General features: G+C 40.2%; 1 protein-coding gene across 7 annotated transcripts in view; it reads left to right on the top strand.

Moving 5' to 3' along the window:
• Nucleotides 1-13,231, top strand: part of LMF1 (lipase maturation factor 1) — a 742,944-nt gene that overhangs the window by 255,235 nt on the left and 474,478 nt on the right. For 2 of the 7 annotated variants that reach the window (XM_072600855.1, XM_072600893.1), the window contains one exon: nt 3,164-3,247. The exons of the other annotated variants lie outside the window; for them this stretch is intronic. In XM_072600855.1, the coding sequence (XP_072456956.1) occupies nt 3,164-3,247 (84 nt within the window). The remainder of the gene's footprint in view (nt 1-3,163; nt 3,248-13,231) is intronic. 7 annotated transcript variants of the gene reach the window in all.

Raw genomic sequence — 13,231 nt, forward strand, 5'->3', positions numbered from 1 at the left:
GGCAGTTTTCCTTGATAATTTCATGGAAGATGATGTCTAGGCTCTTCTTTTGATCATGGTTTTCAGGTAGTCCCAGAATTTTTACATTGTCTCTCCTGAATCTATTTTCCAGGTCAGTTGTTTTTCCAATAAGATATTTCACATTATCTTCCATTTTTCCAATCTTCTCGCTATGTTCTGTGATATCTGTCTTTCTCATAAAGTCCTTAGCGTCCATCTGTGCCATTCTAGTTTTGAAAGAACTATTTTCTTCAGTGAGCTTTTGAATCTCCTTTTCCATTTGGCTAATTCTGCTTTTGAAGGCATTCTTCTCCTCATTGGCTTTTTGAACCTCTTTTGCCAATTGAGTTAGGCTAGTTTTCAAGGTGTTAATTTCTTCAACATTTTTTTGGTTCTCCTTTAGCAGGGAGCTGATCTGCTTTTCATGCTTCTCTTTCATCCCTCTCATTTCTCTTCCCAGTTTTTCCTCCACCTCTCTAACTTGATTTTCAAAATTCTTTTTGAGCTCTTCCATGGCCTGAGTCCATTGGGTGGGCTGGGACACAGAATCCTTGATTTCTGTGTCTTTGTCTGATGGTAAGCATTGTTCTTCCTCATCAGAAAGGAAGGGAGGAAATGTCTATTCTCCAAGAAAGTAGCCATCAATAGTTTTATTTCTTTTCCCTTTTCTGGGCATTCTCCCCAGCCAGTGACTTGACCTCTAAATATTCTCCCCACACCCACCTCGCCTCCTGGTCCTCCCAGCCAGCATTTGGGGACTGGGATGCAAATGCTGCTTCCCGCCTTAGGGCTTTTGGCAGGGGCAGGGCTGCTATTCAGTGTGAGAATTAAGTTCAGATGGTCAGGTCGGGCCAGGGCCGCCTCTCAGGCTCACTTCCCTCAGGAGGTTTATGTACAGACCTTCCACAGTGGATCCAGGCTCCCGCCCACTTGGGGAGCCCCTGTCTGCAACCGCCTCTCAGCTTCTATCTCCTGGGGGGGGCCCGAGCCATGGGGGCACCCCACTCCCCTCTTGACCCGCCAAAGAGACTCTCTCACCGACCCTGTCACCTGTGGGTAGAGGGGCTTGTGCCACCACTGGAGATCCCGTCCCTGAAGCCTGCTCGGATCTGTACCTCTCGCAGCCGCGGCCGCCGCAGGTCTGGGCTGGGCTCCGCGTCTGCAGCGCGACGGACCTATTGCGAGAGGTTTGCAGGTCCCTCTGCTGGTGGAGAGACCCGCGTGCCCGCTGGAGATCCCGTCCCTGTAGCCCGCTCGGATCTTTTCCTCACGGTGTCGCGGCCGCTGCAGGGCTGCACTCAGCTCCCAGTCCCGGCGCCCAGTCCGCAGCGCGAAGGACCCTCCGCGAGAGGTTTGCAGGTCTCTCCGGAACAGAAATCTCCCTCGCTCCAATATTCCGTGGCCTCTGGGTGCAGAATTCACCGTGAGTTGATCCCCTCTTGCCGTTCTGTGGGTTGTGGGTTCGGAGCTATGTGTATGTGCGTCTTTCTACTCCGCCATTTTGGCTCCGCCCCCCCCCCCCCCCCCCCCCGTTTGATTGATTCTTGATGTCATAGAGTCATTAACTCATAGAGTTATTAACTTCTATTTGCCCAATTCGGACTTTTAAGGAGTTATTTTCCCATTAGCTTTTGTACTTCCTTTTTTGTCTGGCCATTTGTACTTTTTAAGGAGTTGTTTTCTTCAGTAGATTTTTGTGTCTTCCTTTCCATTTGGCCAATTCTACTTTTTAAGCAGTTGTTTCCTTTTTCCAAGCTGTTGACTTACTTCATAATTCTCTTGCATCACTATCATTTCTTTTCTGAATTTTTCTCCAACTCTCTTACCTGATTTTTAGAATTTTGTCATTAGTTCTTTCTGGACTTGAGATCACTTCCCATTTTTTTATATTATTATTATTTATTTTTAGCACAGTTTGTAACAGAGAAAGCAATTCCAACTTTTGGTCAGGTGATAATTCTTTTTAAAGCATTTACAATATAGACCACAAAAGAAATTTTTTTTTTAAAACATTAACCAACTGAGACACAAATAATATTTGTGATGCTAACTTCACAAGCTCTTGACCTAATTGTCTCCACAGTATTACTAAGAATTAAAGGACCCTAACTTATTGTTGTTCATCTAAAGTCCTGTGCCTAATAGCTTAATTTTAGACAGCCTCGGATGTTCCCCTAACCATGATCTATAATTGAATAGGTCTGGTATTAAGCTTACAAATTTTTGACTATAGGAAATTGCCTCCAAGAGTAGGGACATTGCAGGGAAACAATATCTCCCCAACTTCATGTCAATTCCAGGCAGGAGTAGATTGTCCACTTGCATTCAGTCAGGCTTAAAGTCTGCCAAGTGTCAGTGGGGAAATTGAGTCAGGAGAATCCCGTCTCAGCCCATGTTGAACAGCCGCTCTCCCACCCTTCCCTTGAGATCACCTATGCAGTTCATACCAGCATCTCATGAGCTTACTGGCATCATGTAATGGAGGCTCAGATCGCCTTTCTTGCTACTTATACCTGGAGTTAGACTCAGAAGATCAGTCACTTAATAGTCCCATATCATTTAAAAATGGCAAATTCCAATAACCAGGTTTCAAATATGATTATAGTTTCACTTTGGCTAAGGAACATCTTTTGAGGCAAGTCTTAAGTGGCTTACATGCCTTTCTATACATGTTCTAGTTCCTGATTAAATGGCAATCATAAAATCAAATTTACCTTTAGAACCTTGATTTTTCCATCAATGCCAAATTTTACCTGAGCTTACCTTCCTCTAGGAAATTTAGACTGAAATTCTTTTCTCCAAACTAAAGATGTCATTGATTTATTCTCAGTAATTAATTCAGTTCCTTCAGGGGTTTTGCGAGGAGACCTTCAACAATGGATGCGGGCCACTGCCTGCTTTGGGAGCCCTTGTCTGCTGCTGTCTCTGCTGCTGTCTCCTTAGGGGACCTGAGTTATGGAGACACCCTCCTCCCCTCTTGGCCAGCTGAAAAGACCCTCTCATTGACCTTTGGAACCTGTGGGTTGAGGGATCTGTGCTGCTGCTGGAGATTCCATCCCTGAAGCCTGCTCGGATCAGCTCCCCTCAGTGCCACGTGGTCAAGGCAGGGCTGGACTCTGCTCCTGGTCCGGTGTGCGACAGACCTTTCCCGTTGGTTTTTCAGGTCTCTCTGGAACAGAAATCTCCTCCACTCCATTGCTCTGTGGCTTCTGCTGCTCTAGAATTTGTTGAGAGTTCTTCTTTACAGGTATTTTGTGGGCTGTGGGGTAAGAGCTAAGTGTATGTGTATCTTTCTACTCCGCCATCTTGGCTCCTCCCCCACACTTCCCATTTTTCTTTGGGGTTTTGCCCATAGATGTTTTGACATTTATCCTCCTTCTGAGTTTGTGTCTTGATCTTCCTTATCACCATAATAATTGCCTATGATGAGATTGTTTTTTTGTTGTTTTTTGCTCATCTTTTTTGGCCTTTTTCATTTATTTAAATTTAAGCTCAGTTCCTGGAATGGAAGGGGAACTGTCTCAGGCTTCTTGTGCCAGGGACTACAGGCCCTGTCTGTTTACCTGGTGCTACACCGATTTTGCCCTGAGGCACATGGGGGACGTTAGTGTCTCATGGTGTGCTGAGGGGGTTGGGTGAGGGTTGCTATTGGAGGCTGTAGGTGTCTGGCAGCTTACCTGGTGCTGAGCTGGTGACATAGGGGTGATGTCTGACATGTGCTAAGGCCAGTGGGGTGTTTCTGTATTTCGCTGGGGGTACACTGAAGCACTTGATGATCTGGCCCTTGGAGGCTGCCTGTTTGGCCCAGGGCTATGCTGAAACATGTGGCAGTTCTCAGAGCTGGAATCTACCTGTTCCCCTGCTGAAGCATGTGGGGGATCCTGGTGTTGGCATTTGTCTGCTCCACTGCACTAGGGTTCCAGATTTCTTGTTGATTTGCTGAGGTGGAATTTGCTGCTGGCTTGCTGGGATACTTCCTGTTTTGTACTCTCCTTTTACCAAAAAGAGACAGCCTCCATGCTAAGGATTGTTTCACCCCATCTTTTTCCTAATTTTGCTGTTCTAAGATTTATTTGGGGCTGCCATTTTATAGTTGTTTGAAGGTGAATATGGAAGAGTTATGATAATTTACTGCTTACTCTGCCATCTTGCCTACTTGATTAATAGACTTTTAATTCGTGACAGGGATTTGTGTTTTTAAACGAGCCTGCTTTGAGAGCTAATTTGATCTCTTATATAACTTCAGGCAGTATAATAGTGAAGTAAAAGATATTTACTAAGTATTTGGGAGGTAGGTTGACTTTGTCAGAGGTATCAAAGGGGGGTTCTTTAGGACTAGATAACTGATTAGATCCCTCCCAGCTCTGAAATTATATAATTTCTTTGAAGATACTTTTGGTTAAAGATATACCAAGGAGATTTAGCATAACAGTCTTTGGGAAATTTGTCTCCAGGGTCAGTTCTCCCAATTTGTTCCTGGTTTTTTTTGTTTGTTCGTTCCATTTATGAACCCATACATTTTCTAAAAGTTGCATTTTCTGTCCTACAGTGGCAGTGATGGTCATGAGAGTTTCTATGGGAGTCAGGTGTGGGAATGGTAAGGTAGCAATTACTGTTTACATATGTGGATTGTTCGTATACTGGTGCCATGGAAGGTCCTTCTTAAATCACACATACATGCAGAAGCTAAGAGTTTGAAGACAACCCAGAACCCATTTAGCCTAATCTGTGCACCTGAACAACAGTCCCTTCTTCAGCATCCCTACCAAAGGACAGTCATCCAGGCTGTGCTCATTACTGCTATGTCTGCCATTCCCATACATAACTCCCATGGAAAATCTCATTGCTTTTGTTTAAAAAAAAAAAAAAAAAGACACAAACCCAGCAACTTTTAAAGAATGTGTGAGTTTGGAAGCAGTAGAAGAAATTGAGGGGAAAAAAAAGAACTAACTTCTTCCTGAGGTAGCCTATTATGCTTTTGGATAGCTCTAGCAATTAGAGGGTATTTCCTTATAACAAGCCTAAGTATTTTCTCTCTGTATCTGCCCTCTATTTCTATTAGTTTTTTCTTAACAGAACAAACATAGCAAGTACAATCCTTTTTCCATGTAAAAGTCCTTCAGTTACGTGGATAGCTTTCATGTTCCCTCTCTTCTCTTCAGGCTAAATATCCCTAATTCCTGCAATTGATTTTCATATGGCATGAGCTTAAGTCCTTTTACTATTTTGGTCACTCTCAGACATTTTCCAGCTTAGCAGCATACTTTTTAAAATGTGGTTTCTAGCACTGAGCAGTTATCTAAATATCATCATCATGATAGTTTTACCACTTTTCCTTATTCTGGACACTGCCTTTCTTGATGTGGCCTAAATTTGCATTAGATTTTTTTGGTTGCTGTTAACATTCACATTCATCTTAGAGTCCAGTAAAACCCCTGATGTTGTTTAGATGAACTGCTCTCTCTGACCTCTTTTCCCTCATCTTGTGAAATTAAATGTTTGAACCCAAGTATTAAGATGAATTGATTTTGAATTTCCTCCTGTTTTGTTTGACCTACATGGACTCATTCTTCTTGAATATTTGGTTCTTCTCAAAGAATCACCTAGAACACTGAATACGGGGTCTAGTACACAGTTGGTATTCATTATGCCTTTTTTGGCCTAGTTTTTGCCGTCTTTGAGCTCTCAAATGAGGAGAGATCACACATCCTCACCCATATGCACACGTGCACCTGTGTGTTTGTGCTTGTGCACACTTGTGTACAAGGCAGGGTAGCATTTTAGTAGCATCACTTCTTGAAGATGATATAGTTTTAAATACTGACTCTTTTTTTGAGGTTAGAATTAGTATCATTTACTGAATTTATATCCATCAACTTTTTTCTCCAATTAATAGTATTTTTTTTTCCAATTATATATAAAGATAGTTTTCAACATTCACTTTTATAATATTTTAAGTTCTCAATTTTTGTTCCTCACTCCCCTCCCCCACCCCAACATCAAGTGGTCTGATATAGGTTAAACATGTACAATCATTAATCAGATTAACTTTTGAAGACAAAAATAATTAATTAGATGGACAAAATATAAATTCTTACAAGTTAGAAACAGGACTTTAAAGTGAAAATCATACGTAGACTTTAGAATTATTCACCAAAGGAAGATTTCCATTAAAAGTCTGACTGTGAAGGGGAGGCTTCTGGGTTATAGTAACCACAGCAGAGTAAACAGAAGTAACCACCAAAGTTCTAAAATGCAAATATTTATCTAAACTGAGATGTAAGGAAAGGTCTACATGATATATGGAAATTGTGGATGGGTTGTTTGCTTTAAAGTGTGAAAACAAATAATATATAGGAAACTCATCTCAGAAGACAGGGACTACATTGTTGGTTATTCGTGATCCATTTTAGAATTACTTTGATTATATAGGGGGTTTTTTTCTCTTTTTTTTACGTCTTCATTCTTAAGTGGATTAAAAGTGTAGCATTGTTTAAAATGATGACATGGGAAAATGATTCCCTTTTGTCAATAAATTCCATTACATCTTTAAAATGTTAAACTGATATTCTTTGGCATTTAAAAGCCTTCACACACTTGCCTCTTCCAATCTTTCCAGCTAGCCTGTGTGCCACGACTTCAGTTCAAATCCTACCTTTGACCCATAATAATTGCTTTGTGATCCTGGGTAAATCACAACTTTTTGGTGCTCCGTGCAGTTTTCAAAGACTATACCCTGCAGAAGAGTTGTGGAACCTGCTTTGGTAGAGGAATTTTAGTAGAAGGAGTATCTCATAACCAATAAAAGTCACAGTTTCAGTCCCTTTCCCTGTTCTATGCTCTCATTTCAGCCTTCTGTTCTTTGATTTCTCCTGCTGTCTCACTCACAGAAAATCTACTCTGCCTTTATTGGGTCTCCCAGTCACTTGAGCCATCTCTGTTTTTTCATTTCTTAACATATTCTCTTATTTAACTTTCTTCTGTTCTCAACCTAGACAACATAACCTTCCATTTGAATGTCATACTGGCTACTGTCCTTGAAACCCTTGCCCTAGTGCCTTCACCACATTCTGTCTGCAAACTCTCATCCTCAGAAACCCATACCATTTGCTTTCTGTCTTCCTATAACATGCTGATGGAAAAAAACTAGGAAGTTTTGTTTACTATTAAGTTTATAAGTGTGAGAGAATGTGCCAATCTAAATCAAAAAAGGAAGTTGCTTACTGGAACCTCTCTTCACCAATGAAATCAGAGGTCTGGCAAATAAAAACAAAAACCCAAAGGTGAGTTCTCTGTGCTGCTCAATAATCTTTTTAACTATTAACTTTTTACTGACTCTATGTCATTATTCCTAACATATGATCCAGAACTTTTCTCTCCCTCACAATGCTACTATCTCCACTGCTGGGCAGCTAGGTGGTACAGTGGATAGAGCACCAGTGCAGGAGTCAGGAGGACCTGAGTTCAAATCTCACCTCAGACACATGACACTCACTAGCTGTGTGACCTTGGGCAAGTCACTTAACCCCAGTTGCCTCATCCTGGGTCATCTCCAGTTATCCTGATGAGTATCTGGATACTGGATACTGGTCACTGGATTCAGATGGCTCTGGAGGAGAAGTGAGGCTGGTGACCTGCACAGTCCTCCCTCACTCAAAACAAAGTCAAGTGCAAGTCATGTCATTATTTTTCTGATGGCATGGTCTTCTTCATAAGCGAAGGACAAACACAACCTCCACTGCCACACTGATAGGAGGTAGACGACCTCTTCATTGAGAGGATTGAGATCATCTGACATTTGCAGTCTTAGCTCACTTCCTCTGTTCCTTAAAAGTCCTCCTTTTTCTGTTTTCCCTTTAGTCACAGAAGAGGGAAGGTTAACTAATCATAATTATGAATCCTTTACTTGCATCCTTGATCTAATTCCCTCCTGTTTCACCTAGGATCTTGCCCCAGCAGTAATTGTTCTTTCTCTCATATATCTTTTATCTCTTCCTGGCCTCTGATGGCTTCTCATTTGTTTAGACATATTGGGACATCCTCAACCCTAAAAAAGCCATGCCTTGACTCTGCCATCCATCTAGTCACCATCTCATTTCTCATTTTCTTCTCACTGTTAAGTTTCTTGAAAAAGTTGTTTATATTTGATGTTTTTGTTTTCTCTGCTCCTTGGAAATGGATTTCTGTTCTTATTCTACCAGAGACCTAATTTCCAAATCTAGGTGTCAGGAGTGTTTATTCTAATTGATTAGAATTGATTAGAACACAGTAACAAAATATTGGAACACATGCCAAAGTATTAGGATCATAGATTTAGAGGTGAAAGGGACTTAGAGGCCAGTTAGTCTAACTCCCTCATTTACTGATAAGAAATCAAGGTCTAGAGACGTTATAACTTCCCCAGAGTCACATGTGGTAGTAACAGAGCTAGCTGGGTATTCAGACTCAGATATTTAAACTCTGGCTTCAAATCCATTGTGCTTTCCATTGTACTATGCTGCCTTTCCAGTGATTTTTTTTTTTTCCTTCCAGTTCTTTCCTCTTAACTTTTTTGCTTTTGATGCAAGCTGACCTACTTTTCAGACTGGAAACTCTTTCCCTTAATTTCAAAGAAATCACAGTCTTTTGATTCTCATTCCGCCTTTATAACCATCGCTCCTTTGGGTCATAGGATTGCAAGTTTAGAGACAGAGAGGGTCTTAGAGGCCATTTAGTTCAGCCCCCTCATTTGACAGATTAAACAGCTCAGTCTTAAAGAGGTTAAGTGTCACTTAGCATGACTCTATCAGAGGCCTAGGTCTTTCTGGCTTTAAATTCAGTACTCTAAACCAAGCTGCCTCTCAGCTGTCCTTTGATGGGTCCTTGTTTTCTTCCTGATGTCTTAATTTGGGGATTCCCTGAAGGTCTCTCTTTGGCTCTCCCCTCTTTTAATATTTTCTTCTTTGGAAATCTTTTTCATTCCCTCAGCTTCCACTTTAGCCTCTGTGTAGATGATTTCCAGATCTATGTACTCAGAACTGTCTCGTTTTGGAGCACCAGGCCTGCTCCTCTGGCTACCTTCAGAACCCTTCCCCAGAGAACCTCAAGTTTAACATATCTGAACCCAAGTTCATCCTTCCCTCTAAACATACGCCTCTTAACTAGGTTGTGTCTGCTCATGGTCTGATTTGGAGCCCTAGAGATGGCCTCTTCTGTAACTGTACTTATCCTTTCTGTTACTAAAACCCGTTTGATTCTGCCTCTACAACATCTTTTTCATGCTTTCTGTTGGTATTACCACCATTAGTAATACCTTTATTACCACTGACATGGACTATTGTAATAGCCTTCAAAAATTTCTTTGTGCACCATAAATGACTGCTTTCAACTTATACCTCCAGTTCCTACAAGAAAAATTTTTGTTCTGACATATCACTGTGCTTTTAAAAGATCTTCACTAGGTCCTCTTTCAAAGTCCAAACTTTTTTGCCAGTCTGTCAAGGCCCTCAAAAATCTGATATTGCCCTACCTTTCTAGCTTTATCTCTTATCATTGCCTACCTACAAATACTCTGTGCCTCAGTCAAATTGCTGTGTCCTGTGCAGTGTCCTCCCTTCTGTTTGTCTTTGATCATGTTGCTTCCTATATCTGGAATGTCCTTCTTGCCTTCTTCACTTATGAAATTTAAAACTCAGACATTGCCTACTCTGTCAAGTTGTCTGTTAGCCTCTCTCCATAGTGGCATCCCCCCTCCAGTGTCACATATCTCCCTAACACATTTATTGTGGAGTTTATCTGTTATATCTTTCTGTATTGCAGTGTTGTACTGTAAGGGCAGGTCACAAGGGCAGTGATTCTTATCATGCCTTAACTTTCTAACTCATACAGTACCTTGCAGAGTCCTCTGTGCACGTTAGGCTCTTAAATATTTTTTGTTTTATTTGTTGGTTTAACAACTGGACATTCTTTTCACCCATAACTTCTCTAAGTTTATTACCTTTTATCTATACTAATACTTGATTTAAGTGACCCTTTCTCAGCCTTTTGAGAGTGTTCTTTAATAGCATTGCTCTTATAGCTCAGAGTACATCATTTTATAAGTATGATTTGTGCTGTTTTCCTCTTAGCACATTGCTTTCTACTAGGCCACAGAGTTTGATTTGCTATTTGGCTACCCACTTAAAAAGTTTTATGAGATCTTTCTAAAGTTTTGTCCTTGTCAACTGACTATTTTACTTCTTAGAAAGACTGCAGAATGCTGGCAGACTTGAAAATTTCCCTGTGCCTTTTTGTCTCTTAGACCTAGATCATTTGTTGAAATGTTAAATAAGCATGGGTCCAGCAATCTTCTCAGAAAGGTCTCACTCTTTATATTTCTTCATGCAGGTATCTTGGTCTTTGTACTTTCTTTAGTTTGTCTTTGGTACTATCTTTTAGGCTCTCCATGGCTCTTATCCCCTAAGGCAGGGGTGGGAAACCTGCACACATCTGACCTTCTAGGTTCTTCATTTTTCTCATTACACTATCCTCCTGTCCACTACACTATACTGACTCCAGTCTGATCTCATCTTATCTCCTCTTTCTTGCCACCTTTGCTTCATTTAAATTGTTTTAATTTAGCTTTTTTAAAATTAAGCATTTATATTTACTCTTTCCTACAGAGAGGAAAAAATGAGAAAAAAGAAAAATAGAATCCATTTAACAAATACATTCAAACCAGAATGATAGAGTACTTGTCCAAAGTCCCAAAGATATTTTTCCCTCTTTTTTCTCTTCTAAAAAAAAAATTATTGTTGTCACTTCCCAGCGATCATCTGTGCTGCTATCCACTCCCCTGTCATTAAGAACCCCTTCAAATTCTGAAACCTTTTTTTTAAAAGAATGTTTTATTGTTAGTTTTGGATTTTATATCTCCTGTATATCTTCCTGTATTTCCCTTCCTAGAAAGCCATGCTTCACAATAAAATATGAAAAAAAAGAATCGAGAAAAAGAAAAGATCTTCAAAACATCTGAAAAATGTGATATTGTAGGCAAAGGAGTAAGGCCATTGTTGGGTAGATGGAGTAGGAGTGAGGAGGTGTCTTCTGAAGTCTTTCAGCATTGTTTTCTTTACAGTATTCACAGCTGTTTTCTGCTGAGTCTGGACTTGAACTCAGGTCTCCTGGTTTTAATCTAATGTTTTTTATACTGTTGTTGCATTGCTTTTTGATATAGGTGATTCTGGGCATACTCTTAACCTAGAAGCAGATTGAGCTTCAGAAGTCCACATTAATTAGGATTTGCTCATTGCCAGCACAGTTAACACTTTGTGAAGCCTTTAACTGAAAACACTCCTTATAGTGATCTACTCACACAGAATAGTTGTCAGCTGGTATTACACAGTCATCTGCTCATTACTCATAAAAATAATTTCTTAGAACATTGCTGATTACACAATGTCTTTCTCTTTTGGTCCTTTTCTTCCTTCCTTCCTTCCATATAGAAACTTGCTTTGGACTTTGCATAAATCTTAACAATGTTAAATTATTTTTCCATGCCCACATATGTATTTTTGGATTTATAAAATTCTTGTTGATTACTTAGGTGTGAAATTTATCTTAACAGAACTCTGTTTGCATTAATCCAATAGGCTATGCTCACTTAGGTATTTAGTAGTTTTATGGTTAATTATGAATTTTTAATTATCTTCACAAAAACTTGTTGCATTTACAAAAGTTGTACATACTTAGGCATTCAGTAATTGCAGATTTTTTGCTGCTTAATTGCAGATTTTTACTGATTTGCTAGAATCTCCTAAAGATCCATTCTTATGTATGACTAGGAAAGCTATTGTCACCAAAACAAATTCAGAATGGCTTTTGAAGTTCAGGTGATTTTAGAATTTTTCTAGTAATTCATTTGTAATTTAAGCTGTAATTTATATAATGGGAATTTGGACAGTTAAAAGAGTTATACATTTCTAGGCCTCAGTTTCTTCATTTCGAAATAAAATGTTTGGATTATTTCCAACTATGAACCTATTATTTCCAACTTATGAACCTATGATTCTATGGTCCTAAGTGTAGTTAGCTGTTATGTAAAGTCTATAAATTTGTCAAGATTCTATACGTCCAGTCTTTCTCATCAATGCCAGTCCTGCATCTCTGATTTCCTTATAGGTTTTTCAAACTCAGTATGTCCAAACTAGAACTCATTGTCTTTCTCTTTAAACCCATCCCTCCTTAAAAAACCTTTCCTGTTTCTGTCAGTGGACATGAATTTAAGTGAATTCACTTACCTTGGTAGTGTACTTTCCAGGGATGTACACACTGACAATGAGGGTGATGCACACATTGCCAGAGCTAGCTCAGTGTTTGGGAGGCTCTGAAGAAAAGTTTGGGAGAGGAGGTATTAGACCGACTACCAAACTGAAGGTCTACAGAGCTGTTGTGCTGACCTTATTGTTGTATGCCTGTGAAATATGGACAGTCTACCTGCACCATGCTAGGAAACTGAATTGCTTCCATTTAAACTGTGTTAAGAAGATTCTGAGGATCACCTGTCAGGATAAGGTACCAGACACTGAAGTCCTTGCTCAAGCTGAACTGCCAAGCATTCAAACTGTACTTCAGAGAGAGCAGCTCCAATGGGCTGGCCATATTATTTGAATGCAGAATGTATGCTTGCCAAAAAGACTATTTTATGAAGAACTTACATGGTGGTCAGAAGAAGTGATACAAGGACACTCTCTCAAGGTCTCTCTCAAGAACTTTGAATTTGACTATGCGACATGGGGGAGCACAGGACCGCTCAGCTTGGTGTGCCTACATCAGAAAGGTGCTATGCTCTGAGCAAAGCAGAATTGAGATAGCACAAAATAAACATGGGATGCATAGATTTGGAGTATCCACCCCAAATATTCACATGGACTATATGTGCCCAACCTGTGGTAGAGCATTCTGAACTCATAGTGGCCTGATCAACCACAGTCATACACATTGAAACTTCACTTTATCATGGTGATGTCATTTTGGTCCTCTGAAAACGAAGGACACCAACCATCCAGTGGACATGACTACTCTTCCAGGTACCCAGATTCATAAACTACTTTCAGTTCTACCTTGTCCAGCCAGTTGCCAGATTTATATCAATTTGTTCTCTTTAGCATCTCTGCCATTTTTCCCCTTCTCTCTAGTTACATCACAACCTTCATTGACTCTTGCCTGGACTCTTGCAATAACTCTGTAACTTGTTTCCCTGAATCCAGTCTCT

The sequence above is a fragment of the Notamacropus eugenii genome, chromosome 1 (genome assembly GCF_028372415.1).
Source record: "Notamacropus eugenii isolate mMacEug1 chromosome 1, mMacEug1.pri_v2, whole genome shotgun sequence".
Classification (NCBI taxonomy): Eukaryota; Metazoa; Chordata; class Mammalia; order Diprotodontia; family Macropodidae; genus Notamacropus; species Notamacropus eugenii.